Source organism: Plectrocnemia conspersa, unplaced genomic scaffold, assembly GCF_051122295.1.
Source record: "Plectrocnemia conspersa isolate PC_06_02 unplaced genomic scaffold, ASM5112229v1 ptg000007l, whole genome shotgun sequence".
Taxonomy (NCBI): Eukaryota; Metazoa; Arthropoda; class Insecta; order Trichoptera; family Polycentropodidae; genus Plectrocnemia; species Plectrocnemia conspersa.
The window spans coordinates 9707840-9734730 of NW_028277171.1; the positions used below are offsets into that span (position 1 = coordinate 9707840).

General features: G+C 29.0%; 1 protein-coding gene across 1 annotated transcript in view; it reads right to left on the bottom strand.

The window, feature by feature from the left end:
* SP2353 (EGF like, fibronectin type III and laminin G domains protein pikachurin) overlaps positions 1-25378 on the bottom strand; it is a 185904-nt gene extending 160526 nt beyond the window's left edge. The window contains exons 1-2 of the mRNA XM_088188915.1: positions 25241-25378; positions 23494-23857 (exon numbers count right to left, since the gene is read on the bottom strand). Coding sequence (XP_088045041.1) covers positions 23494-23614 — 121 coding nt within the window. The 5' untranslated portion in view covers positions 23615-23857; positions 25241-25378. The remainder of the gene's footprint in view (positions 1-23493; positions 23858-25240) is intronic.
* Positions 25379-26891: the final 1513 nt, after the last annotated feature.

A 26891-nucleotide genomic window follows, 5' to 3' on the forward strand; every position in this document is an offset into this window, starting at 1 on the left:
CGGAACATTAGACGCGGAATCAATTATTAAATTGTTGTTTTGTAGAGAGCCTCTGTCTGCGGAACGGCGCTTTTAATGAAGATTTGTTTGCTCTGTGGATCCTGTGCAGTCCGGTTAAACAATTGCTCGGTAGAACGACTCATTAGGGATTAATTTATTTATTTCCCTTCTTATTATATATATAAAGTAAAGTAATGTCTTGACTAATGGCAATAAGTTTGCAAAAAGTGATTGTAAGGAAAGCATTTCCATTATCAAGCTAATGTATTTTTGTTAGTTTGTATACGTGTTTTTCCCATTACATTCTGCTAAAATGTATTATAAAGGTAAATACCTAATTGTACAACTATTTATATTTCAATATTATAGTATAGATTTAGAAACAGATTGAAACAGGTAAAAAAACTCTGAACTGAAAGTCACATACAAACAAAATTCTATTAATCTTTAAGACTTATCGATAAGTGCATTTGAGCGTGACAATCATAGACCCCAAAGGATCAGCATTCCCAAAACCACCAACAACGGCCATTCAGCGCCTTAACAAACACAATAATGTATGACATTAATAGGTGCCAACAGTTGGCCGTGAAATGAGCTTATAGTGTTACTAAATCTCCACTAGTATAATCTTGACCAAAAAAGCAGTTGCTTTCCTCTTTATGTAAACTCTGATCTAGCTTTGACTTCCGAAATTCAAGGTTTAACCCGTTCTTTGGAAGCTATTAGATACTACATAAACAGACAAACTACCGGATACACTAGTCAATACAGTAATATTAAAAATTAAAATCTAATTATCGGTCGTAGAAGTGTTGTTAAATAATTATATAAATCGGATTAATGCTCGCATCTGACAAAAAGCAAACAGGAAAATTAAGTAACCAATACAGCTTTTTGCTACATATTTTTACTGAAAATGGATATTGTGATAAATTAAAAGCTATACATAATGTATATAAATAATTTGTAGATGGCTGCAAGTCGAATTATTTTGCAGGTTTAAATATAACTGCAGATAAACTTTTTTGGCAACTTTTAGAATAAAGTATAAATAAAGTTTTACTAACTCTTCCAGTGAAATCATATTAAAATACAATTACACTGGTATATTTATATTTCTACTATCAAAAATAATATTTTATTAATAGGCGCTAATAACATAATATGCTGCTCTAAAATGTCTGAAATTCATTTTAAATGTTACTAAACGTCCATTTTTCCTGTAAACACAAACCAAACGTAACGAAAGTACAAAAACTATAGTCAGTTTTAGAACTTTTAATAGGTTATGTTGTATTTAGTTAATTCTTTTGGTTTAGATTTGGGTTTGATCAGTATATAAACGTTTCGCAACTGTTTCAGTGAATGTGAATTTGTCAGTAAAAATATATTTTTACATGTATAAATATCATTTTACTATACAGGCCAGTTAATGAGTATCAAATACTTGATTTTTAATCTCACCATACAATATCAGTGAAACTACAACAGGTGATGTATCGTAACAGTTTGTACACTTTCATTTTGTAAGGTTAGGTTTGTTTTTTTTTCAGGTAAGATTTGGGTTTGAACAGTAAATCGCCTTACAGCTAATTTTTTAAACGAAATTCTCTGGCAGCGTACAGTATTTTAGAAGTGTTGGGTACAATTTTTTTCAATTAAAGACTATTACTATCGTTGTTTTTTTATACGTTTCACGACTCAATTAACAGTTTATAGTAGCATATAATTTCAATAGAAATATATATATCGAATTGATTTCACTGAAATGCTAGTGAAAATATATTTTCACTAGAAATACACATTTACTATATTTACAAGTATATACAGGCATGGTAAATAATCACATATAAGAAACAGAGTAGTGATGGACATGGTTTAATTAAAAAAAATAAAAAAATTGTCTTTATATAAAAATAAGAAATAGGAATTACTCAAGGAGTTTTTGACAGCAAAACTTAAATGAATATGTATAAAAGTAGCTTTTTTGTTTTTAAGCAAATTATAGTATCATGCAAGACACGAATCATAAGTGCAACAACAAAAAAGGTCTGTTCTTCCGTTAGAAACTCAATTTGAGGTCTAAAATAATAATAATAGTATATATTACAATATAACCAATAAAAAGGTGCGGTTGATATGGCCGATAACTTGTGTATGATCGACAGAGATACATATTATATTTAGATTATTTATGCAGATGCTGGATATAGTAGCACTGTGTGCATATCTGCTATTAACGGAAATATATCCGTATTGGATAAAAACAACAACAAAAGTCGATATGAATACATTGTCAGAAAGCTTAGCTTTTATTATTAAAAAATGTTTATTACAATTGTATCAAAGGCAGTAATACATATTTGACACGATGCTATATTATTACAATTAAAAATCAGCGAGTATTTCGATTGCAGTTGATAAATTGCAGATTTTTCCGACAGCAAACAAAAAGTGTTTATATATAATATTTATGGACATAAAGTCAGTGCATACAGTTTCTGGTAATAAAAAATGAATATTAAAATGTTTCATATTACAAAATAACAGGTTTACGTTTATTATTTTATTTTATTATTAGGAATTTTAATATTTATAAATCACTCTTATCTTTGACCACAAAATGAGTCAAGAAATATTATTGTACTCTTATTTTTATATAGCGGTTTATGCATATTAAGCATGAATAATGCCAATGAAAGATAAGCAGCGTCTCAATATGTTCGAGATAAAAATCATGAGAAAAACATCCAGTTCATGTTGAGACGCCGTTAGTAACTTATAAGTCCCAAGATAAAAATAGTGAATAAATATATATCTTTAAAAATGTCTCTCTATCGCGCTTAGAGGCTCAAGTGGGCAGTACATGTAACTTGAATGGATCGAGTCGCGTTAGATGCTGCTCTTTCGAGAATGAGCCAATGGGAGGACAAAGCTCAAGACTAGGGGAGATAGATAAAGCTGATGGGAGCTTAAGTGTCGCGCCTGAGTAAGTAATGCAATTTATATTTACATTCACTTAAAGTAAGTGTATACATGTGTATTTTTATTACATTACATTATTTTATATATTGTATTCGTTCACCCAGCACAAAAAATCTCATTTCGTAAACGCTTCCAATAAACATAATGTCGTACAATTTCATTTATGCCCATCAGTGTAAATAATTTCATTTCGCTTGTAATACACTTTCTAGCTGGCGATATAAATAAAGTCGCGCAATATTGCGTAAAATTTATAAGAAGAAATTTATAATGGCGGCTTATATAATATTCTTCTTATCGTCGCACAACAGCTTGTTACAAGGAGTGCCATCACGAGAATTGATGGCCTTGGAAAATGGTCATGTAATGTCACTTGATAATGACATCTTCAATCTATGCCGAGATTGTGCGCCGCTCTCGACAGATTTCCATATTTAAATGCGAAAGGGGATAAATTATAATATCAATTTTGATGTCGTCGTCGACTCGCGAAGGTCATGCATTTTATATTTCGCTCGTGTATTTGACTCGCCAAGTTAAAGTTCATCTTGGAATCATATTACATTAATATACGCTACAGCAGCGGCTCTCAACATATTTTAATCCAGTAAATTATTTTTTTGGAAACCATGCAATATTTTTTTTATCATCAACAAAACAACCAAATAAAAACTGGAATCAATACGCATAGTTTTACTTTAACATTTATTTTATTTGAGTTTAGAAATTCTCATATATCGGGAAAAGCATAAAACTTTCTCTTTTATTTTTGCCGCTGTGCAAAGCACAAATCATCTTTTACAAAGTTTGTAGTAAATACAAAGAAGCAGCGTTAGATAGATTTGATTATTCTTATTTTACTTTACATACTTTTATTTATTATATACGTATAGTTCAGAAAACTTGTCACGTCAGATCACCAGTCGTACATTACTTACGGAGTTTACCTCGTTATTCCTGTACAAAATTATTTCTGATCAATTCACTGATGTCTATAAAAAAATGAGAAAGATTATCGATGTCACAAAATAGTTCCCATTGATTATTAGACGAATTTTTATTTATTACTCTTAGAAATCGAATGTGAATTTAATGGTTTACTAAATTATATAGAAATGCGATGGCTCTTTTTTCATGATTTTTCGATAGATACAATTTTGAGGACTTCAAACATTAATCTAAATGATAAGAAGAAAATACTCAGTAGAACAACTTGAAACAAGGTTCGGCTTATTTTTTTAACTTTTAATTTATTATCCCACATGCAATAAATATGAAGAATTATATTACACTTGTGGTTTGATCAAAAATGCTTTAAATATTTGGCATCCTTATTTTAAGAAATCCAATAATAGTTTTTAATTATTTAGTCTTTTATTTTCTCTCAACTTCAAAGAAGCAAAAAAATGCTAAAATAAAATTGTAATTGACGTGATTTTCGTGACATTTGTTTGTACTTGTAAGAACATTTCATTGGAATGCGCAATTTTTCAAAATAAAATTGACAATATTTGATAGTACATGCCTATGTAAACAATTATTTTACCTTTTATAGACTAATAAAACTTTACACATGTTGAGTATAACAAATCAGCATTTAAAATCGGTACTAAATGTATCATTATCTGAACAAATTACACTCGATCCTTATTAAAAAATATCTGACAATAGATTTTTGAGTCAAATATATACACTTTTTTTTTATATATTTCTTTAATTTAAAATTTTGATGTAACTGTTGTTAATAAAGAAAAAAAATCAGACAAACTGTAAAAAAATATTTTTAAAGAAGGGTTAGATAAATTTCTTTCTAACTACAGTGGCTTGCGGACGCTTTTAATATTAATTTCACGGCCCCTCTTTGTGTATGAATTTAACACTACTGACGTAAACCAATAATTAACAATTTTAATTGTGTTAGCGACTACATATCTGTATATTTTTCTGCAATCAAAATGATTCGGGCTTTGTTCCAGCAAACAATTTTAACCATATCTTTTTTAGATAAATTAAATGTATAATATAAATGATAAGGTCCATTAAAAGTCCAATATATTTTGCGACGTTTTAATAACGCCAATAAAAAACACGCATGTATAACACACAAAAATGATAAACCAAACAATGCTTCATATGCGAGCGAGTCCTTTTGAATCTCGTTTTTAAACAGCGTACTATATTCCTCGTTTACAATACGCACACAAAGGTCCTTCACCGCGACTTCATTTCCCTGCCACACTGACCCACTTTCGAGACGGTAATATAAAACAACCGAAAAAAAGACCACAAAACCCCGGGGGGGAAATGAGGGCGAAGCGCCCTGACGCCTTTCGAGCGGTGATTGCCAATAGACCGCAATGTGATTGGGCAATTCGCGATGCAAAATCTGAAGCGTGGAATTTTTTATCTGATGCATTGTCTTATACAGGTTACTTCACTAAGAAGTTTAACAATAATAAATAATAATAAAAGTTATTTTAATATTTATATAACCGCTTGATATGTTATATTAAAAAAATATTTTGTTAAAATATAAATCCATTTACGTGAAATACTAAGTGAATTAAATAAGAGAGAAATCATTTACTAAATTAAATAGTATTTGGTTCAATAATGATTAAAAGTCATTGATTATACGTTACAGCAATTTTTCTCTTTTTTGTCAAAATGATACTTTTTGAAGAATAAATTTATTTAAAACAACTTTTGTAACTGATTATAAAATGTTTTGATAGGAATTCAAGATACAGGTTTATTTTATAAGATAAAAATTCAAAACCTCGTAACAGTCAAATTTCAATACATATACTTTTATATACAGATCCCCAAAGTAGGCAACCTCCAAGGGTCGATTCGGACTCAGTAGTCAATAGAAAAAACTAAATTTAATTGAATTGCTTCGTAGATATTTTTAAAAATATGTACATATCATATTACTTGTTAAAATAGTGTTTGAAATTTTTGGCTACGGCAATATTTTATGATGTAATGATCTGAAGAAAGTAATTATATTTTTTAAAGTATATTTCGATCAAGATACTAACTTTTTCAGTAGCACGTCTCATGAGGCGCCTTAAAAAAATATTGCAAATTCTTAGATTATAACCAAGAAATCTGTTTTTAAACGAAATGTTTATATATAATTTACATTAACATTGTTATTGTAAAATTTTATATATGTATTTTTTATACAAAATTCCCATATTACACACATTAGTAATTTAAAAACAATTTTGGTAAAAATAATCAATCCCTAAATAATTTTAACAAAGGCTTTATTTTAAATATTCTTATAAGATTTATTTTTGCGATATATATGAACAAGAGAGGTCAAAAAAATTGTCTCTAGATATTATATTTTTGGATTTTTTGGCAGAATAATTTGCAGCTAAAATAGACGCCGGAAAAACAGTTACTTTTAAAAACACCAAATCAAAATAGAGAAATTTAATCAGGCGATAGAGTTGAAATGGTAGGTCTTAAAAGTTGGAAAGTCTACGTTGGTGTGTCGAGTTGTATTATTATCGACTATAAAATCTAAGAAGCAGCTAATATTCGTATTTATGTGTTCTTGTGATGCTCTTTGAACGATCTGATTATCATGCATGTTCGAGATAGCTTTAGCAAATCTCTGAAGGATGTTTGCGAGCAATTGCATCATTTCTTGAACACACACTAAATTAAATGCCCTATCAGGTGATTTAAAAATAAAGAGTCGAAGGATAATAATAATGTACGGCTTCATCTCTCTTTATGTTTGTTAAAAATAGTCGTTAAAGTAACATTCAAACAAATTGTGCATGCGGTGGAAACTCCCACTATAGTAGTCATAAATACAACTTCAATAGTCATATAAAACAATTATATATTATACATGCAAATGCTAAAATTATACCCCTCTTTTATTCAAACATAATGAATATGAACTAAAGCAAAAAAACACTCGAGTATAAGCGCTCCGGCTCTGGGGCGATGGGGCGTAGATCCGCCCTCCGCTCGGGTGACACGTTGATTGCCAATAAACCGCAATATAATTAAGGCTTCGATATATAAACTCCTCCCCAGTGATTTTCCGGAGTTTTCCCACCGCCGGTCGACCGGGGGAGGTAGGTGAAACTCCGGAAAATCCGGGGCGGCCGGAAACGGCGGCTCCGCACGGAATTTGAATGCGAAAATCATGCGGGCCAGAAAATCCGGCCCCGGGGATTTTTCGTATTATTTATTTATTCATTTCGCGATGCAAAGTGTGTGTGGCGTTAGTGCGAAATCGAATTTTCGACGTCGAAGCAAAATGGCATTAACGGAATTCCGCGGAAAGTATTTCGTTATGGCGACAACAATCAAAGCATGGTGGGCGGACGGTGTTGTTAAATCGCGGTTTTTGTGATTGTGGGGTGGATGGAAAATATGTATATACCCAGTCGGGGGTTTGTTATGTGCTACCATGTTTTTAACCCTTCGGATGTGTATCGCGCAATAAAAATCGTTATCGCGTCATAATTAACACGCACGCAGTACTTAACCAGCATTAATTTTTACCAACACATACAGACTGGGTCAATAAAAATAATGTAAAAGAAGTTTTCTTACATATTTATGAGCTAAAAATAACTAGGTGATTCGCAACAGTCATGGAACTATTACCCGCATCATTTTCTGCAGCACACAGTGATACAAAACATCCTATAACATGGCAACAAATATTATCTCTAAAACCACTATATATTTATTTGATATAAATAATTTTAATGACTATTCGTGAAAGTATCTGGCTAACTACTCCTTTTATATAATACATAACATTAATGATTTAAAAAAATATAAAGCTAAAAAGTAGTTTACCGTTACTATTGTAAATCCTTGAACTAGAAAACATATTAAACTGCTTAGTAAATATTTGTTTTTTATCATAAAATCTATTGCTTTAAATTATATTTTTGCTCGTGTAGTTATAGGTTTTTGTTATAGTCGATTTTATCATTTTTACTGCTACTTGCGACGCATAGCTATGATATATTTCGGATGCGTATCACGCCATAAAAATTCTTATCGCTTTAATATTAACACATATACCGCCTTTTGCGATCCTAATTTTTGACCAACACATACAAATTGGATCGATAAAATCTGAAGGATGTAAAAGACGTTACTTTTGTAGGTAATTTATTTTATTATTAGGTTATATACGAAGAACTAGATGGTATATAGGATTTTTTTCGAAATAAACGACAATATACCCTTTGCATTTTATGAGTAATTATATTATATTACATATTATAGTGCATAGTACATTTTGCGTGCTTTGGCTCTACTTTATTAGGTATTAAATCGAGAAAAAAATATGACAAAAAAAGATTCGAGGGAATCAATAGACATAAGTTAACATTGAGGCGAATTATTAAATTTATATTTTTAGAACAGATAATGCTTAAGAACCTGAATTATTGACAAAGACACTTTTAAAAGTTTGCTTTTAAAATAAATAAAAAAATTGCATGAATATGGCAGATCCGTAATTTTAATATAATTTATACAAATATAAAAGCGATAAAAACACTGCTACCGTCTGAAAAGAGCAATCTTGGGTTCCAAATATTTTCAACTTTCATTAACTAAAATGTGAATTATTATGTGTTGCCATTACTAAACTTTATTGTTAATTTTATATAAATAATAAATACAGAACTCTCTAATAATATAAATATTAATTTTATATGTTTCCATTTTTACATGGAGCACATATTTTATATATTTTATACCATATAAAATATATGATATATTTACATGCTATCAAAATCCAAATAATAGCAATAAATTAAACATAATGATCTACATAATTTTCACGATTTTTAACAACAACGAAAAAACTTATAAATATACAATTTTAGATGTAGAACAATAGATATATTTTTCAATAAATTTACCTAAAATCACTGATATCTAAAAATTAGAACGGGCAGAAAAAAAAATCTTATAAAACACAGATAATACTTTTATTTAAATATTTTGCTTTTTATATGTAAAAAAATATTTCAAAAGCCTTTTCTAAAACAAATAAGTAAATCTATTAATATGAAATGTGTAAAAAAAAATATTTATAGATATAATAATTTTATGAAAAAAATATTTAAATATCTTATTTTAAAACAAATAAGAAGACATATTTAGTTGTAAAATAAAAGCTTTTGCAGAAAAAACAGATAAACAAGATCTTTGTTTCACTTAAAAACTTTTTTAAATAAAGGAAAAATATTTATTTTCAGAAATATTTTTTTTTATTAAAAACATATTTTTCTTTTTTATGTCACAATTTTTATTTAATTTTTTTAAAAAAACTAAAATAAAAATCTATTCAAATTTCAATAAAAAGCTTAAAATATAGGAAATAAAAGTTTAAACCTTGGGAAAGAAAATTAAAAAATTTTCGTACAGAATATGTTTCGTAAGATATGTACTAAGACTACTAAGAAAATCTATATGATTTAAAAAAAGTAAGAAATCAATTATACTATAATCAATCCTAAAAATGAAAGTAGAACCAGTTTTTTCAGAACTAATTTTAAAAGATAACGGATTTTTTTTCAAAACAAATCATAAATAAATATTTCATTAGAAAACAAATAGTTTAAATCAAAGACTAATTTTGATAAAACGAGTGAAAATTAAAATAAATAACGGCTTATACTTTTGTACTATCTTTGTGATCTATTCTGCTCTAAACAAACCAAAAGAAATTAAAATTTCAGAGAACACAAAGAGGTTATTTCGTACGTTTGAATAATTTTGTAATAATGAAACTGTGTGGACAAAAATAACGTGATAATTTTTTTTTTATTAAAATATGCTAATTAAATTATAGTAGAATATATGAATAATTATAAATTATATTATAACATATGAATATAAAATTACAATATGTACGCAACCGTCGGAATATTAAACCGTACGAATCCTAATATAAATTCTGGATGTAACCCTTCGACAAGCGACCACAATTGGATCCGTCACACAACCGAAAGATTAACATACATTTGAATTAACACAGCAGATATCCTCGGATTACAGATGGCGACGTTTGTTAAACCTAAGGGAAATTATGAATAACAAGCGAATAATCGAATTACGTCTGAGAGCTTTCTGAGTAAGTTGTTATTATTGTGAGACCGCAAAAGACACGGACGAATCTTGAAAGTTTTTATCTCAGTTATATAAACGCAAAGAGCAAAGAATTTTATCAACGGAAAAACTCAACGGAAAGTTTTGCTTAAAAACTTAATGATAAGTAAGTAAAGCGGTAATAAAATGAAAGTTGGTTAAGAAATTGCTTTATTTAGCGTATTGTTTAATGCGTTATGGAGAGGCAAATATTTTACAAAAGGAAGAGCATTCTTGATAAACAAATAAAATTAAGCACTGGCAAACAAAATTTATAAATTCAGAAACTCTAAATAGCTCCGAGATCTAAAATTATATAAACAAACATAAAAATATCCATCAGAATTCGAAATGCTAAATAGAAAAATAGATTAAAACACATTTAAAACAAGTTTTGACTAATAGAATTTAAATCATAGATTATGCCACAATCACTTAAGTCCACGACTATTCAGTCACCCCTTGATATCTAAGCGTTTCACACAACATCGGTATTATTGCTCTGTTCCAGTGCTCAGCCCAATAACGACGTTGTGCTTAGGAACGCATATCGTAGGAGTTGCGGTTGTCACGGGGTGTCACCGTGACACGGGGACAAAAGGCGATTGTGTAGTTCAAGAAGCGACCAACGAGCGTAACGGACCGCACGATGACCGGTCATCGCTCAGTCGGATGCCCAACATTATTCTATCTGAGTGACGGCACCTTTGTTTGAGGTGTGTTGGTAATTGATTGATTTTTATTGTAAGGAGACTTGATGTTGCGTTAATAAAAGACTTTTTAATTGGCATTACTACGTAGCGCAAGAACCCGCAACGCGTAAAGGGGGAAAGCTAAATTAAAAAGCACATTTACAATTCTAATATATTTTATGTGGTTTAATTTTAATATAAAAAATTTAAAAAAAAATGAAATTTTAAAATATATAGAAAGCTTATTATTGTTCTTATCACATGTTTTTGTGTGCTTCTAATAAAAAAAACTAGCGCCAGGAATAGCGAGAATTTTAGAGTCACGCTTAGACACTTCAGGGCTTCTTAAGTATCTAAACAGGTCAGAACTGCAGTGCACTGCATATCCTATCCTATTTGAGGAATCCTCTACATAAGGGGCTCTATGTAGGTCTCTTTATGTGAATTTTCATGCTACATCTACAGAGAGGGCCTAATTAAAAGATCAGCCATGGATTGACGTTACCTCATCTTTCTGGCGCACTCAGAAAACAACAGCCACTAGATCAGCGTACGCCACAGCGCCCACTTTTTATCCAAAAAACACGCACACTAAACTAATACAAGTATTGTAGGAGTTTACAACCATCTACTGGGATATTATATATTATTTTTTTTATTTATTATGTGCGAAATAGGCCAAAATATAATCTTTGTGATCAAACATTCTTGAAAATGGTGGCAATAATAACAAAAAATAGAAACGCATTCAATTAGAGACACCTCTTCGAATTGCATAATTTACAACTATGCCTAGGATTGATGAATTAGTTAATAATATTAAATTATTGTATTTGATGTGTGAAGAAGATATTAATTAATTCTGTGCAAAAGAAAGTTGCTTGTTTAATATTCTTTTGTAGATTTCTAAAATGTAGTATTTTTACTTTTCACAAATTTTTTTTATTAAAATGTAATTAATTGTATTTTCAAATATGTATATTTTATATGCAAATTTTCTATAAACATATTTTCCATGTATGTAAATTTATATTATATGAATATAATTTGTATCACTATATAACTTTTTTTAATTTTTTTTAATACATTTTTTAAATATTATATCATAAGTGTAACGTTATTATCGAACTCTGCATAAACTCACTGAAGTATGCGGATAATAACTATTATTGCAGTGCAGGTTTTTTGGACTTCCCAAAGTCCACAACGAGGGAATGCCTCTGAGATCAATTGTCAGTACAATAGACGCACCGACGCAAAAACTGGCAAAGTTCCCAAAGGAAATGCATTTTAATAAAATGCAATTTAATAAAAAAATTACATCTTACATTAAAAATTCATATGATTTCCTAGAAAATGTAAAATATGTGAAACTATCAGATTTAGATATCTTGGTAAGTTTCGATGTGACATCCCTGTTTACCAACATTCACATAAAAGAGGCAATAGAAGGGATTGTAAAAAAATGTAAAATTCAAAAATACATAATTGAACACTGCCTCAAATCAATTTATTTTGTGTACAATGGAGAGTTTTATAAACAGGTAGTAGAAGCTCAAATGGGCTCACCACTGTCACCGATCGTAGCTAATCTTTCTATGGATGACTTTGAAGTCAAAACATTGAAAATGGCCAAGTTAAGTCTAAAGATTTGGTTGCGATACGTAGATGATGTTTTTGTGGTTTGGCAATATGGAAAGGAGAATTTAAACAAAATTCTTACACATTTAAACAGTACATATACACAAAAACAATTCTCCCATTTCTTAGATATACGCTTAATACGCAGACCAGATAGTTCTTTAGGACACACAGTTTTTAATAAAAAAACTCACACCTATCTACATGCCAAGTCACATCATCACCCTGCACAACTGAGATCGGTGGCTGCATCACTTTTCGACAGAGCGGAAAAACTAACAGATGCAGAAAATAGAACCAAAGAGCTCAGAATTGTTGATAATGGTTATAAAAAAAGATTAAGTAAAAATATGAAAAAATGGATACGTATAACTACATTGGACATGCACATATTCTCGAAAAAAATTTAAAGGGAAATAATCATAATCATTTTCCATTAAAGTGGAAAAATCGTTTTTTTTCTGCCGAATGGAAAAGACTTCATTTCAAATGCCTCCCAATGCATTAATCAAATATTTTGTGCAGACTTTGAAAAATCCTATACAGGACAAACAAGCAGAAGAATCGCACAAAGAGCCTCCGAACACAAAAAAGTGGTAAAAATAGCCGATGCGAATTCAACACTAGCCAAACATGCATTCAATGATGACCACATAATTAACTTTTTTCCATCATGATTTTGGACAAAATAAAAAATCCTTTTGTTCGGACTAGACGAGAAGTGATTAAGATATAAATCAACAAAGCATCTTCCTTGAACAAAAGAGATGACGGGAAAATGATTCTGAGATCTTGGCTTCCAATTCTGAGCAGAGTGAAATCGGTAAACAAAAAACCACAAAAAACACAAACACTATTTCTAACACAATACAATTGCTAAAAATAATAAATTAAAATACTGATATTTCAAAAAAAGTGGCAACACCGATGAATCCACGAAATGACTAGGTCGAGGACGAGAGCGACAGTTAATATCTGAGGATGAAGAGTGACAGACTTCTTGAATCGTCAGACGCTCACATTCAAGTAAGATCACGATGGCCAATATTGATCATAACTCGCGATAACATTTTTAAATCTAATGCTCTTAAAGTAATAAATAAATAAACGTAGATAAATGCAAGTTTTATAAAATATAAGAGCAATAAAGATTGTGTTAATAAAAAACATGGGTTACCGTCAATAGCCAGTTATATTTAAAAGAATAAATTAAAATTATATTTTATTTATTTTACTGATTTTTAATTGTAGTTATTACTTTGTGCGTTACATGGGATAAACACAATCAACACCAAACTAAAATCATCTTGTGAATTAGTGAAATTTATTTTATTAATTATCAAATATTATTACATCTTACAATGAAATATTGTCACCACACAGAAGCTTAATTATTAATCTAGATTTTTATCCGTGAGATTAAAAAACAATATAAAGACCTATTCTATGATTATGATTATACAATAATCACTAATTCCAGTCTACCAAACATGACAGAAATTGAAAAACACTAGAGCTTAATGATATTGTTACAGATATTAGTCTCGACCATACTTGTTATAATATGTATTGTATACTCTAATACTAATTAATAGAGGCTGGCTAACCTTCGTACAATATAATATTTTTTATTTGAAAACCACAACCCAAATTAGCTCACAAATCAAATCAGAGAAACTTTTTTAACCTTAAATTGCGCCAACTCTTGAGTCCCGACCTTTTTAAGAAATTCGTATTTAACATAACCTCATTAAATATTTGCGGGTATTAAAACGTATCTAAACTACTTATTTTTTTAATTTAAAGTTGTAAAATATAATTGTTTGGAAACTCGTTTATACATAATGAATGATGACGTTTGATGCTAGGGGGAAGTATTATATTGTACATACAATCTCTCAGCGTAATACATGGCTTGGTCAAATGTGGTCAGGATTACCTAGTACGTGGTTATACTGACCACGATGTTCACAATGCGACGATGAATTATGCATGCATGTGACATTTGAAATCTAGTTGTTTTAAAAACTAATATCATCTAATCAGAGAAATGAAAATTATACCTGGTTGAATAAAACGTTTTCGAAAAAAGTGCATTATTCATTAAACCGATATATGTTAACAGACATGACAGGCAATACAAAGTTTAGGCTGAATTAATATTTCATTCACAATCGATGAGCCGGTTCAGTGCTAACAAACCATTGTTTTACGGTCGAACCATATTTTCTCCGAGAAATGGCTGACACTGTATTTGACAGCTTTTCACGCGCCATCATTATAAATGAATCACTAGTTTGTGTACATGGTAAATGTATTTTGCGACTCGACCGCAAATTTCACTCGTCACTCGCTAATATCAGTGAATGATGGAGGTGCTTAGTTTAGTAATACAATACAAGCGGTCCTTAAGTTTCCGATGTTTAATATAAGATATTAAAATGTAGCAACACACATACATTATTTTATTAAATCGAGATGTAAAAACAATATTTCCCTATTTTTTTTTTCTCCTATTAAAGCTTAATTTTAAGATTTAAAGACTTTATTTAATATATTTTAAATTACATTTTTATGATTAATGAAGAATTTTACTATACCAGTGCATATTCAATTCAATAATAAGTTTTTCTCACCCCTTTTATGTTATTTTCACATCAAATAAAAACATTGCTTAAAAATACCTTTTTTCGAAAGATGATATAAAAAATTAAACATTCCTAAATTATAAAAATAAATATATTGTTAAATTTAAAAAAACGTCTTGCGGTAATTCTTTCATTAAACTTTAATAACATTTGACTTATATGTAGTATTAAAAAAATTCGATAAAATAATAATTAATAAAAAAATCGTAGATTGATAATACACTGGTTTTTCCTTAAATATAGATAATCACATTTTTTTATTCGCCTTTATAAAGTAAATGGTATCTGTGATGATTATATTGAATATTTCAGATATTTTTTTATAATATCATTTTCATATCACATTTTAACTTTTATATTACTAAAAAATTGTAAGCCATATAAAACTTTATCCTTGTTTTTAACAAAAAATATATTTATTCTATATTGTTACATTATATTCCATAATCAATCCATAATTAAAAATAAATATCTATATTATTTATAATAAATAGATATTCACACCAAAGCTCTAGAAACAATGTAAACATTCAAAGTCAAGAGATTGATAGCTCAAATGGATCAAATGCTTTGCCAAATTATGCTCAAGAGGCCCGTTCGTCAATATTATACTAGAATCAATATGACTCAAGTACTTCAATTAAATTATTTCATTATAAGTTACTGGATTGTTTGAGCTTTAAATAAATACAAGTAGTTGGTTACTTCAGCAACGAATATTAAAATAAAATATCAATATTAAATCATAAACAACTAGTATTTAAGGATTTTATCATTAGCAATCAAAGAAAAAAAGTATTTGTATGACCAATAACAACAATATTAAAATTTTAATATAGCAGAAAGCAAAATTTAAAAACTTTTGCCTGAAATGCAAAAATACATTTCACAATATTGTTAATAAAAGGTTTATATTGTTTGTTTAAATAATTAACCAAATTTTGACAGTCAAAATAACAATTACGCCTAACACTTTTGTGATTATATAAAATATTTACATAGGAGTCGCAGAAAATTTCAATACGATTAAAGAACAGAAAGAAGTATTAATCATTATTTCATTAAAAAATACTTTCTTTGAATATCAATGCAACAAGTTAGCAAAAAAATTTTAAATTCGCTAACTTGTGCTCAATAATAATTCATTATTATACTTTAACAAATGAAAAACTTATTTTAAAAACAATATAATTTGTTAAACGCGTTTTAAATGAACTAAACATTGCTCAATCTATATCAAAATTGAAAAAAATAAATCATTGTATAATACTTATGTTTTATACTATATTTTTAATATACATACATACCATTAGTATCAAGTATATCGTTTATCACAAAGCTATATTATGATTCGTAATGCAAATATACAAAAAAAATTGGCACTGGCTCAGTTCGTCTATATTTATTACAAACATTTTATACATCCGCAATATCAACAATGAAAAAAGGCCTATTCGACCGCAATGCGTCAGATTTCAGCTAAAAAGCCATGTTAATCAATGTCCATGTCCAATTTAACTAAAAACGAAAATAACGACCGTCATTGCGGAACTGCGACATAACAATTACCATACATTACAAGTTTTGCTTCTACAACAGTACCAACTAATTGAATCGAGTGCATGTTGATAAAAACTTTTGCAGTTTAACTGCGCCGGTTACACGTTATCATATTTCACGTGCATATAAACATACATATAATACAATAGCAAAACGAAAATCTAAGATTAGAACGGGCTACGAGTAGTTTAAAATTGAGTTTGTTGGCGTGTTTCGCGCAAGGGATGCGAAGGGATTAAGTCAAAACATTGTGGTTAAATCGGAAATGGGCGAGCATGTATAATTCGCGTGCATACTGTATAGAGAAAATAGGACGGTGTATTTTCATTAACTTTTTATAAATTAATATTACGAAATATCATGAAAGTTAAGCGATAAAATATGCATATATGCATATAAATTTTTATGTTATATTAACTTTGTAACATAAATTTGTAAAAGAGAATAAGATAAGCTTTGAATGTGGCAACTAAATCATGATAGTTTTATCGTTACTAAAGGTTGAAATATAGCATTTTTTTTAAAACATTGGTTGCCAACTAGTTCCTAAAAATATAACAATAATAATTATTTTATATTTTTATTTAGTTTGTTAGAAAAGATTTATTTGAACATAAATGTTTACTATATTTTTTTTATAATAAATATATTGAGATGCGGTTTTTTTTTCACGGATCTCACTGTGCATCTGAAAGAATCATTCTTTATTTATATAGAGTGTAAAGTCTGCAAGTTGTAATGGAAATTTATTTACAGCCAATTTGAGCAAAAAGCGTTAAAATCGAAAGTTATAATATATATATTATAACTTTTTAAAAACTGTGTAAAACATCGAGATATGAATTTAGATTGATGTTTTTTTAAAGAATTTCTGACTCACTGAGTGAAAAAATCCAAATTAATATATATTTACATTTATTTATTATTTTTATTGCAGTATTTTTTATGTTTTTTAAGATATGCCTAATTACTATATAATTATAGTCAAATCACTTATTCTTTCTTACACAGAAATAAAAAAAAAATGGCTGAATAATCCATCCAAAATATGTACTCTAAAGTTTATACAGTTTGTGGTGATTAGTGTTAATTTTAATAAAAATTTTAAATTTTATTACAAAAACATTTTTGAACAATGCACTACTCAAATACAATGTAGTCTGTATTCGAGACATTCGAGATCGAAAACAATGCTAACATATGCTTTCATTTTATGGGTAGACTTTTAAATTAAAATATGAACTACAATAAAGGTTTAAAGAATGTATTATAGTTACTTACATTAAGCAAGTATAAAAGACAATCGAAATCAAAATAAAAATAAATTCAAGACCTCGTGTAAAGAAAAGTGCATTAAAAAAAGCATTGAAAAATGATAAAAAATACCGTGAATTTTTCTCACATTAGTATCAAAGTAATATTATACGCAAAGTTTGAGAATCACCTACGCCACGCGAATTTTATTTTAATATTAGCAAAATAAAAAGTTTGCATTTTATTTTTTTTAAATGCAGTAAAGCACAGTAAAATGGTTCAAATATTAAACAATGCTTTAAACATAGACAATATATCTAAACTATGGGAATATATAGCATAAAGAATATTTGCTTAGCAATTGCCAGATCACAACTTAAAATAAATGTTTAAGAATTCGTTATATCACATGGTTCATTCAAACAAAAAAAATGAGTTATATTTTGGGCATGAAATCAGCCATCAATTCAACTAAAACAACAACAAATTGTGAATAAAGTCGCTCGTGATAAGTGACGAAATATTGGTGGGTGAATATGACATCGACACATATCTAATCATAGTATTGGAAACGACAAAAAAGCACGTCAAATTACATCAATCTTTAAGGTTCTCCATATGGTTCTCTTTTAATATAACGATATAATCTAAAACAAATTATCAACATCATATTATATGAAAATAATATTATTACCATGGGAAACAACTGTTGAACATAACATTGCAAATATTTATAGCAGATCATAAAAACATTTTCATGAAAACAACGAGATAAAGGCATAATTACTAAATTACTACGATACTATACCAAAGATTTTTTTATGAATTGAATATATTTATTATATCTCACAGAATATATCAATAACAAAGAATACATATTTACATTATGATATGTTTTATCACATCCAGTATACATTTAAAGGTTAGTAGGAATATTGTTTTTCAATGATAGTAAGAATATTAATCTGTATATATTTTACATACTATAGTTGGACGTATTTATGTAAAACAATACAGAAATCCTATAATTTATAAATAAAGCGACTGCTCATTTCCGATTCAGTGCGGCAAAGATACATATCTAAATACAATTAAATGTTGCAATTCTAATTTAATATTGGCAAATATAAGGACAAAAGTGGCGTAAATTGTAAGATACTGGAGTGATTCTGACAATATCATTGCATATTATAACCATGTATATTATTAAGTAGTTTCCAATCAGATTTCCAATATGGTGTTGATACCTTTAAAATTCGTATCTATTGATTTAAAATGTATATAATATTGTGGTTATAATATACCTAAAAAATATGTTATCGTTATTATGTGTTAATACAGTATGTTATAAAGTGTTTAAATATTGTATTTGAAACAGGTTTATTTTTAAATCTCTTATCATCAATTCTGAACGTTAACACACATCGTCATTTTGACAAGTCAATCGATCAACTTCAAATAAATTCGAAACATTCCTAAAACAAGCCGTCAAATTTGTTCGTTTAACTAAGAGCTAAAAAATCATCCCTATTGAAAAGTTTTCAGACTCGAAACTTTTCAGACAGACACAATGCCAAAGCAGCGATGCTCTAATGGAAAATCTAATTAAATTAATACTTTACAAATAGCAAAATCGCTGTCAATGTTGCGAACCCCTGGCGGGACTCCAGACGTCGGAGACGATTTTTATATCAGCAGGGTAGATACTTACATAGATACACACATAGAGGAATGCAAGCGAAAGCTATTAAAGTAGGAATCCATTTAGGCGAAGAAGTCGTCGCCGGTGGGTGGCTAGGTGGTTAGACTACTACCAATTTCTACACAAAAAGGGAAGGAAAATACCAAAGGATTAGACGGGTGCGGTGCAGAAATTGCAGTTGAGCTGTCAACCAGAATAAAGTCGAACATTGCGGAGAAAATATAGTTATAGCAGTACCCCACAGTACAATTCCTATTTATTATTCACGCAGTGAGGTTCGACAGTAGCGCCAATTCAATTGTGTAATTAAATGTAAATTGCGTGAATGGTGAGACCATACGTCGCGGACAATAGACCAAAATTAGTTCAATTTGCATTGTTAATTTTTAGAATTTAAATTGTATTTTAAAAGATAATAAATTTCTAAATAGTGATACTATTTTTACTTAACAACACTTTTGTTAAATATTATTTATGATATGAGGGCGCTAAGAATAATAATGCATGTTTTGAAATAATCGACTTCAAATTTGTCTCTGCTTTTATTCTGTAGCTAAAAAGCCTAATAAACCTTAAGAGTCTAATAACCGTAAGTCTTGGTGGGCTTATTAAATATGGAAGATCACGCGTTATGTTATATTAATATATTATACTTTGTACAATTACTATTTAAAAAATAAACTCACGATATTGACTTTCAAGTCGATGTACTCTCGGAAATACGGTAATATAAATTATATATTTTATAAACAGTCAATTTTTTAATGTGTATTGTCTAGTGCATGTTTTTCCCAAACTATGTTGCGTGGAACACTGGTGTTCCGCGGGTCCAAAATAGATGTTCCGAGCCTAAATAGATATTTCACAAAAATTTAGAGTAAATTAAAAAAATTGAACATATTCTACTTCATAATAAAAGGAGAGTGACGATTAAACTTCATTGAGGTTTATGACGTCAAAAGAAGGCTATGATTTTTAGTACCTAGAAGTTGGGTACAGCAATAAAAGTGCCAATATTTTTTACCGAGGGTGAAATATACTTTTGGAAATGTAAATGAATTAAATAAAATTAGCATAAAAATGAATCGATTTTCTTTTACATTAATTTAGTCTGATTGCTTACTACACAGTTTTTCTCCATTTTAACAAAAAAAAATTATTACAGAATTTACATATTATTCAAAAACTAGCCATGGATCTTTGGTTGAAAACAGGAAATTTGACGAAAGAAAGGCCAAATACTTCTACTGATACGTCTATCATCGAAGAAGAAAATAATCCAAAAACCGTGATTTCTTCAAAATCGAATATTAAAGAACAAGTGTCATCTATGAACAGACCAAAACAAAAGTACGATGAAAGTTATTTAAATTTTGGATTTACGTATAATGGCAATTCAGATGCTCCTGATGCAATGTGTGTTTTGTGTCAAAAAATACTCGCAAACAGTTCTTTGGCTCCAGCTAAACTTCGCAGGCACTTCGAAACGACACTCTGATTACAAAAAAAAGACATGCAATTTTTTAAAAGACAACGTGACTCACTAGAAAAGTCCAAATTTCAAATGATTACAATGACTAAAACTGAAAATGAAAATGCAACAGAAGCTTCTTTTCACGTGAGTTATCGTATTGCACTTAATGGTGAAGCTCGTACAATTGGAGACACACTCATTAAGCCATGTGCAAAAAAAAATGATGTCATGTGTTCTTAATGAGCAGGTTACTAAATAAATGATGCAATACTGTTTCACGACGCATTGAAGATATTTATACTAGCATAGAGAAAGAGTTAATTCGTCGACATGGATGAATCTACAAAAGTCGCAGGACTTTTTTGTTCGTTACACATATGATAAAAGTATTAAAGAATATTTACTCACGTGTGCATATCTACACGGAAAAATTACAGGAGAAGATATATTCAACTGTATTAATGACTACATTACAAAACAAAAGATAGGCTGGGAAAAGTGTATTGATATTTGTACAGATGGTGCTCGTGTAATGGTAGGAAAAATTAAAGGTGTTGTATCACGTATCCTGAAAGTATCTACAAGAGCTACTAGCAGTCACTGTATTTTTTATAGGCATACACTGTTGACTAAAAAAAATCCACAAATTTAAAAAATGTTATGGATGAAGCCTTGAAAATGATAAGCTATGTAAATCTAGACCACTTCAATCCAGATTATAGAAAATTTTGTGCGATGAAATGGGTAGTAAACATAAAGCACTTTTATTACATACTAAAGTGAGATGGCTAGCAAGAGAAAAAGCACTATTAAGACATTTTGAACTTCGAAATAAATTATTAGTCTTCTTGAAGGCACAAAATAATTTGCAACATAATTTTATCAAATTTTTAACAAATCCTTCCTGGTTGATACATCTTGCATATCTGGCGGATATTTTTACAAAGTGCAATGATGTTAACTTATCATTACAAGGAAAAAGTATTACAATTTTTAATATAAGAAATAAAATTGAATATTTTGATAAAAAAAATACAATTTTGGATTTTATCAGTTGAATCTAATAATTTTGATTGTTTTCCATTCTTAGATGACAGTTTAAGTGAATTGAATTTTCAAGTTGACAAAAAAGTTTCACAAGTATTTGTAGAACACCTATATAACTTGAAAACAACTCTTTCGGAATATTTTCCGAAAACTAGTAAGGACGATTCCTGGATTCGGAATCCATTTTCCGTGGCAGTTAAACGGGGATTATAAGAATTTAATGTTTAATATAGTGCTTATACCAGGACAGCCCAATACTTTTATATTTGCGATCTACTTTTGCAATAAAAAATCATCACGATCTACCATTATGCAGGGAGAAAATAATAATATTATATAAAACGTTTATCTGTAATGTCAGTATAAAAAAGAAAATAAAGAAAACAAACAATAGGGACAGAGTAAACACTACATTAGATAGAATATTCTTAATGAGATCGTTGACACTGCACAGATTTGGTAATATTTTAAGTTGGGATTACACGATAAAAGAGATAATCGTAAATATCACTCAAGATGTTCATCCCGCAAATAATTTCGTATATCCGATTTTGTAATGTTTATATCAGAAAATGCGGATTCTCCCAAATATGTAGAGCCAAAACAAAACTTAATTTGTGTGCTGCATTTTTCACAATAGATATGTGTCTAAAATGTAGTTCCAAACACAATCTTTGGATTTTAAATATAAATATTTTTGAAGGTTGATTATTGCTGATTCTAGCTCAAAATAAAAAAAATATGGTATAATATTTAATGTTGTTACATTAAAATATCAACTGCAGAATGAGAAAATATATCATAAATATAGCCCGTCAAATTCTTATAATATATTAAAAATATCTTGGAGTTTATTTAATGTATTTTTTATATTTTCATAAACGATATTATCAAGATAGATTATTTTTTACTCTTAAAAACATTTCATCATGCAGCTCATTTATTTTTACACAGCCTACACATAGAACCTATATTCGCGAAGCGTACGTTTCCTAAATTTGATTTTATATTTACTGCCCATATAAATCTCGAGCACTTAGCAGCCTCGGAAGTAGTGGGTTGAGTAAAGGCGGAATCACTCAAGAGAAAAGTTTACTTTTTGATTTGCCAAATGCACGATCAGGTGCTAAAAACCTTTTAAACCCCATAATCCTCTAATAAAACTGGTTTTACGGACAAATTGAAAGTCGAAACCGGACCGAAACCTCGATGGATTCGAAACATCCGCTATTGGGACCTTTTAAAACTAATTTTAAAGTTTAGTGCCATGAATAAGTGTGTTTTTTACTAGGGGACAAATTAGATAAAAAAAAAACAATGAGGAAAACTCGCCTTGAAACGCCGCTTCGAACTGCGTCACATCCGGTGGGTCCAATCCATCTGCTATCGAGATGAAAACGGTGATTGAAGCCAGAACGGCCATGTAGATAAACCTAGAGTCCTTAAAACCCATTTTAAGGCTTATCCTTTCTGCTCGCTGCCGATGATGGTATCCAAAATAGAGCACTTCAAACACAAACGACGCACATTGTATTACTTTTATTTTTTCGACTCCAACTTTCAATTAAACATTTTCGATTCGAAACATTCACAGAAACACTTTTGTTTTAACGATCACTGGTAACATATCGATTGATTATTTAAATAAAAATTGAAACAACACTATTTTTTCAACATTTGGTCAGCACACGCGAACCTGAAAATAAAAAAAATACGGTAAAGTTGCTGATAAATTGCCAACCTTAGTAACAATTAATTATCAAAAATCAGACCTTTCTTGTAATTATTCACAATATTATTATGGTTGTATATTTACCAAAGAAAACTAATAGGCGTTATCCAAAGCTTTCAAGGATATCAAACATTTGAAGCTACTCTAGATAAAAAAAAACATACTTTAGTTTTTATTGATTAAAAATGATTTATTACACTAAGTTGCTTATATATAATTTTTTTATAACCTTATTTGAATTTTTAATAATAAAAATATTAATATTTTAACAACAGTTACTTTAACTTACTAAACAATGGTGCTTCCGTAAATGATTTTTTCTTGTATATTTTTTAAATAGGATTCTGAAAATAGTTTGAAAAATTTTGTTATGGTATTAGATAATGCGGTGTCTTTTTTTATTCTTACTTGCCAATTTTCAAGTTTGATGTTCTATTACTTGTTTGATATTTTTGTTGTTTTCCAAAGATAATAATTTGTAACTGAAGTAGCAGGTAAATTTTTAGATAATCTAGTACTGATTGATTGTGTCATTTAGGATTTCTTTTAACTCTTTTGCAACTTAATGAATTTGATTTCAATGCTTGGTTTCCTTGTTAGCTCGGTAAGTTATCTGGTTGTTTATTTTTGCGGGTGTTGCACCACTGGCTGAGTTTTGTACGGCTTCCGAGGCACGAACAACTGCTTAATAAAAAAAATAATTTAAGCGGAACACATAGTTTGATGTTTTTTTTACCAGGTTCCTTAATTAATTTCAGTTTGTTTTTTTATTGTAAGAATTGTTGGCATATGTCTTGTTAAAACCTACGTTTCTAAAGTTATTATAAATGGAAAATGATCTGATGAAGGTCCAATGAGTTATGCTTTCAAGTAGGCGCTTGATATTTCTTTTGTCACACAGAAATCTATTAATTCAGGAATAATCCAATTGATAATGGTTGTAATTTCTTGCTCTCCGTTGCTTTTATAAGTTCTCTAGCGTGGGGAGTAATTATTCTAGAGCCCCGCCTTACTTGGTATGTTTGGCTTTATAATATCCACCTGCAGTAAATTTGTCGTCAAGACTTATTCTTAAAAATATATTTTTTATTGCATGTTTAAGTACACGATATACTGCATTTATTTTTATCGTTCTAAAGCACATAAAACATTATTTTCTGGGGCATTTTATAAATGTAATAATTTGTTTACTGTAATGCATTAGGTTCACGCCATTATAGTTGTGACGACAAATTTACAATTTAATAGAAATAATTTCTTTTATTACACAATAAATGTATATATTAATTTTTCAATTATTTAATTATTATCTATAAATATTTTTAAATGCATCTTTAATATACTCACACGATCAATGTCAGTCAGGAGTTTGCGGGTGTTTAATGCGACGTTTCGTATTATATTATGCGAATATAAAAAAAACAGGTCGTAAAGACAGGGTTGAGTTACGGCCTGAATAATGGGGTCGGTTCGGTCCAGTCCTCCTTGCACAGGGTGTTTTTTCAGACGAAAAAAAGTCGTTCCGAAAGTTGATTCATTATCCGGGCGAAAGTTTCGGGTCGGCCTTTTGATACGCGGCGAGCTGAAACAAACAAAATAATTTTAATATTGATCGAGCGGTCAGCGACGGCCAAGCGGTGGCATACGGGCTGTTGAGTAACTTTTTTCACACCAGGCTGGACAAAAATTAGTACTTTTATTTCGTGCGGACGTATGTATACATACATTATATATGTGGCAATCGATCTGCGTCAATGTTGAAATTAACGTAAAATGATTAATCTGCTTGGATCCAAGTCGAAATTTTGCTAAAAGTTTATTTTGATGTTTGTTTGAGTGTTATTAATTATAATTTACGATAAAAGATTTACAATAATTGATAAAGCTAAACGAAGCAAAGCATATACAAGTGGATTAAAAAACGTGTTGCAAATTTTTATTTTTTACTTTTGATGCTATCAAAAAAATCAACATAACAATTTTTATTTTATAATAATATAATAATTTTGTGTTATAAAATATCATTAAAACTGCATGAGATATAAACATAAGCGTTCGATTAATTATTTTTTTAAACCCATCAGTATTTATAAATATATTAAGTGTTTTTAAGCCACTCTATAATAATTCTATTTAAGTCACATTGGTTTCCATGAATAATTGTATTATATTATTATTTTAAATGCATTTCACATTATATATATTATAATATTAAAATAAAATACTGCATGATTGTATTGCAACGATTGTTTATTTAAATTTACCATCACAATAGACAAGAAATATAAGTTAGTGATTAAAACCTCAAAGTCCTTTGTTTGAAACCCATATAAACTTTGGTGTTTTACAACTTCTATTGTGTCGGGATGATCGAAATTAGTGATTATTAAATATTAAGTTTTCCTAATCTCACGGGTAAATAAATAGAATATAATTGAATTGAGTTGTGTTTATTGTCATCTATTTATTGTAAGCTGTAATAATAGCTCATAATTAATAAAATATATTACTAATTTATAATGAATTTCAGTCTGGTGTCTCGCTATTTACTTAGTAAGTGTTGATTGTGTTTATCTTATTGTAACGCATGGAGATAATACCTGTTATGTTTTAATGAAACATTTAAAATAAATAAATAATTGTTATAAAAATGCATCTTTATATAATAAATAGGTTGGATTGCAATATGTTTTCTCTTAGTTTTTTACTTTCACAAAAACCTATTATTTTCATAAGCGACTTAAATATATGCACGCGAATTGTCATTAAAAATAATAGTTATGGTTTTACATTTTCTTTTAATAATTAACGAATCCAATCTTGTACTAAAATTGCATTTTCATATACATGTGTATACTATATACTCAATAGCATTTATACCACTGTTATTGCAGCGTGTTTACTACTGTGCGGGTTTCAACCAACTACACTATCATTCAAACGCCCATTTCAAATAATATGAAAAAGAAATAAGCAACTGACCAAACAAAAGGCGAGC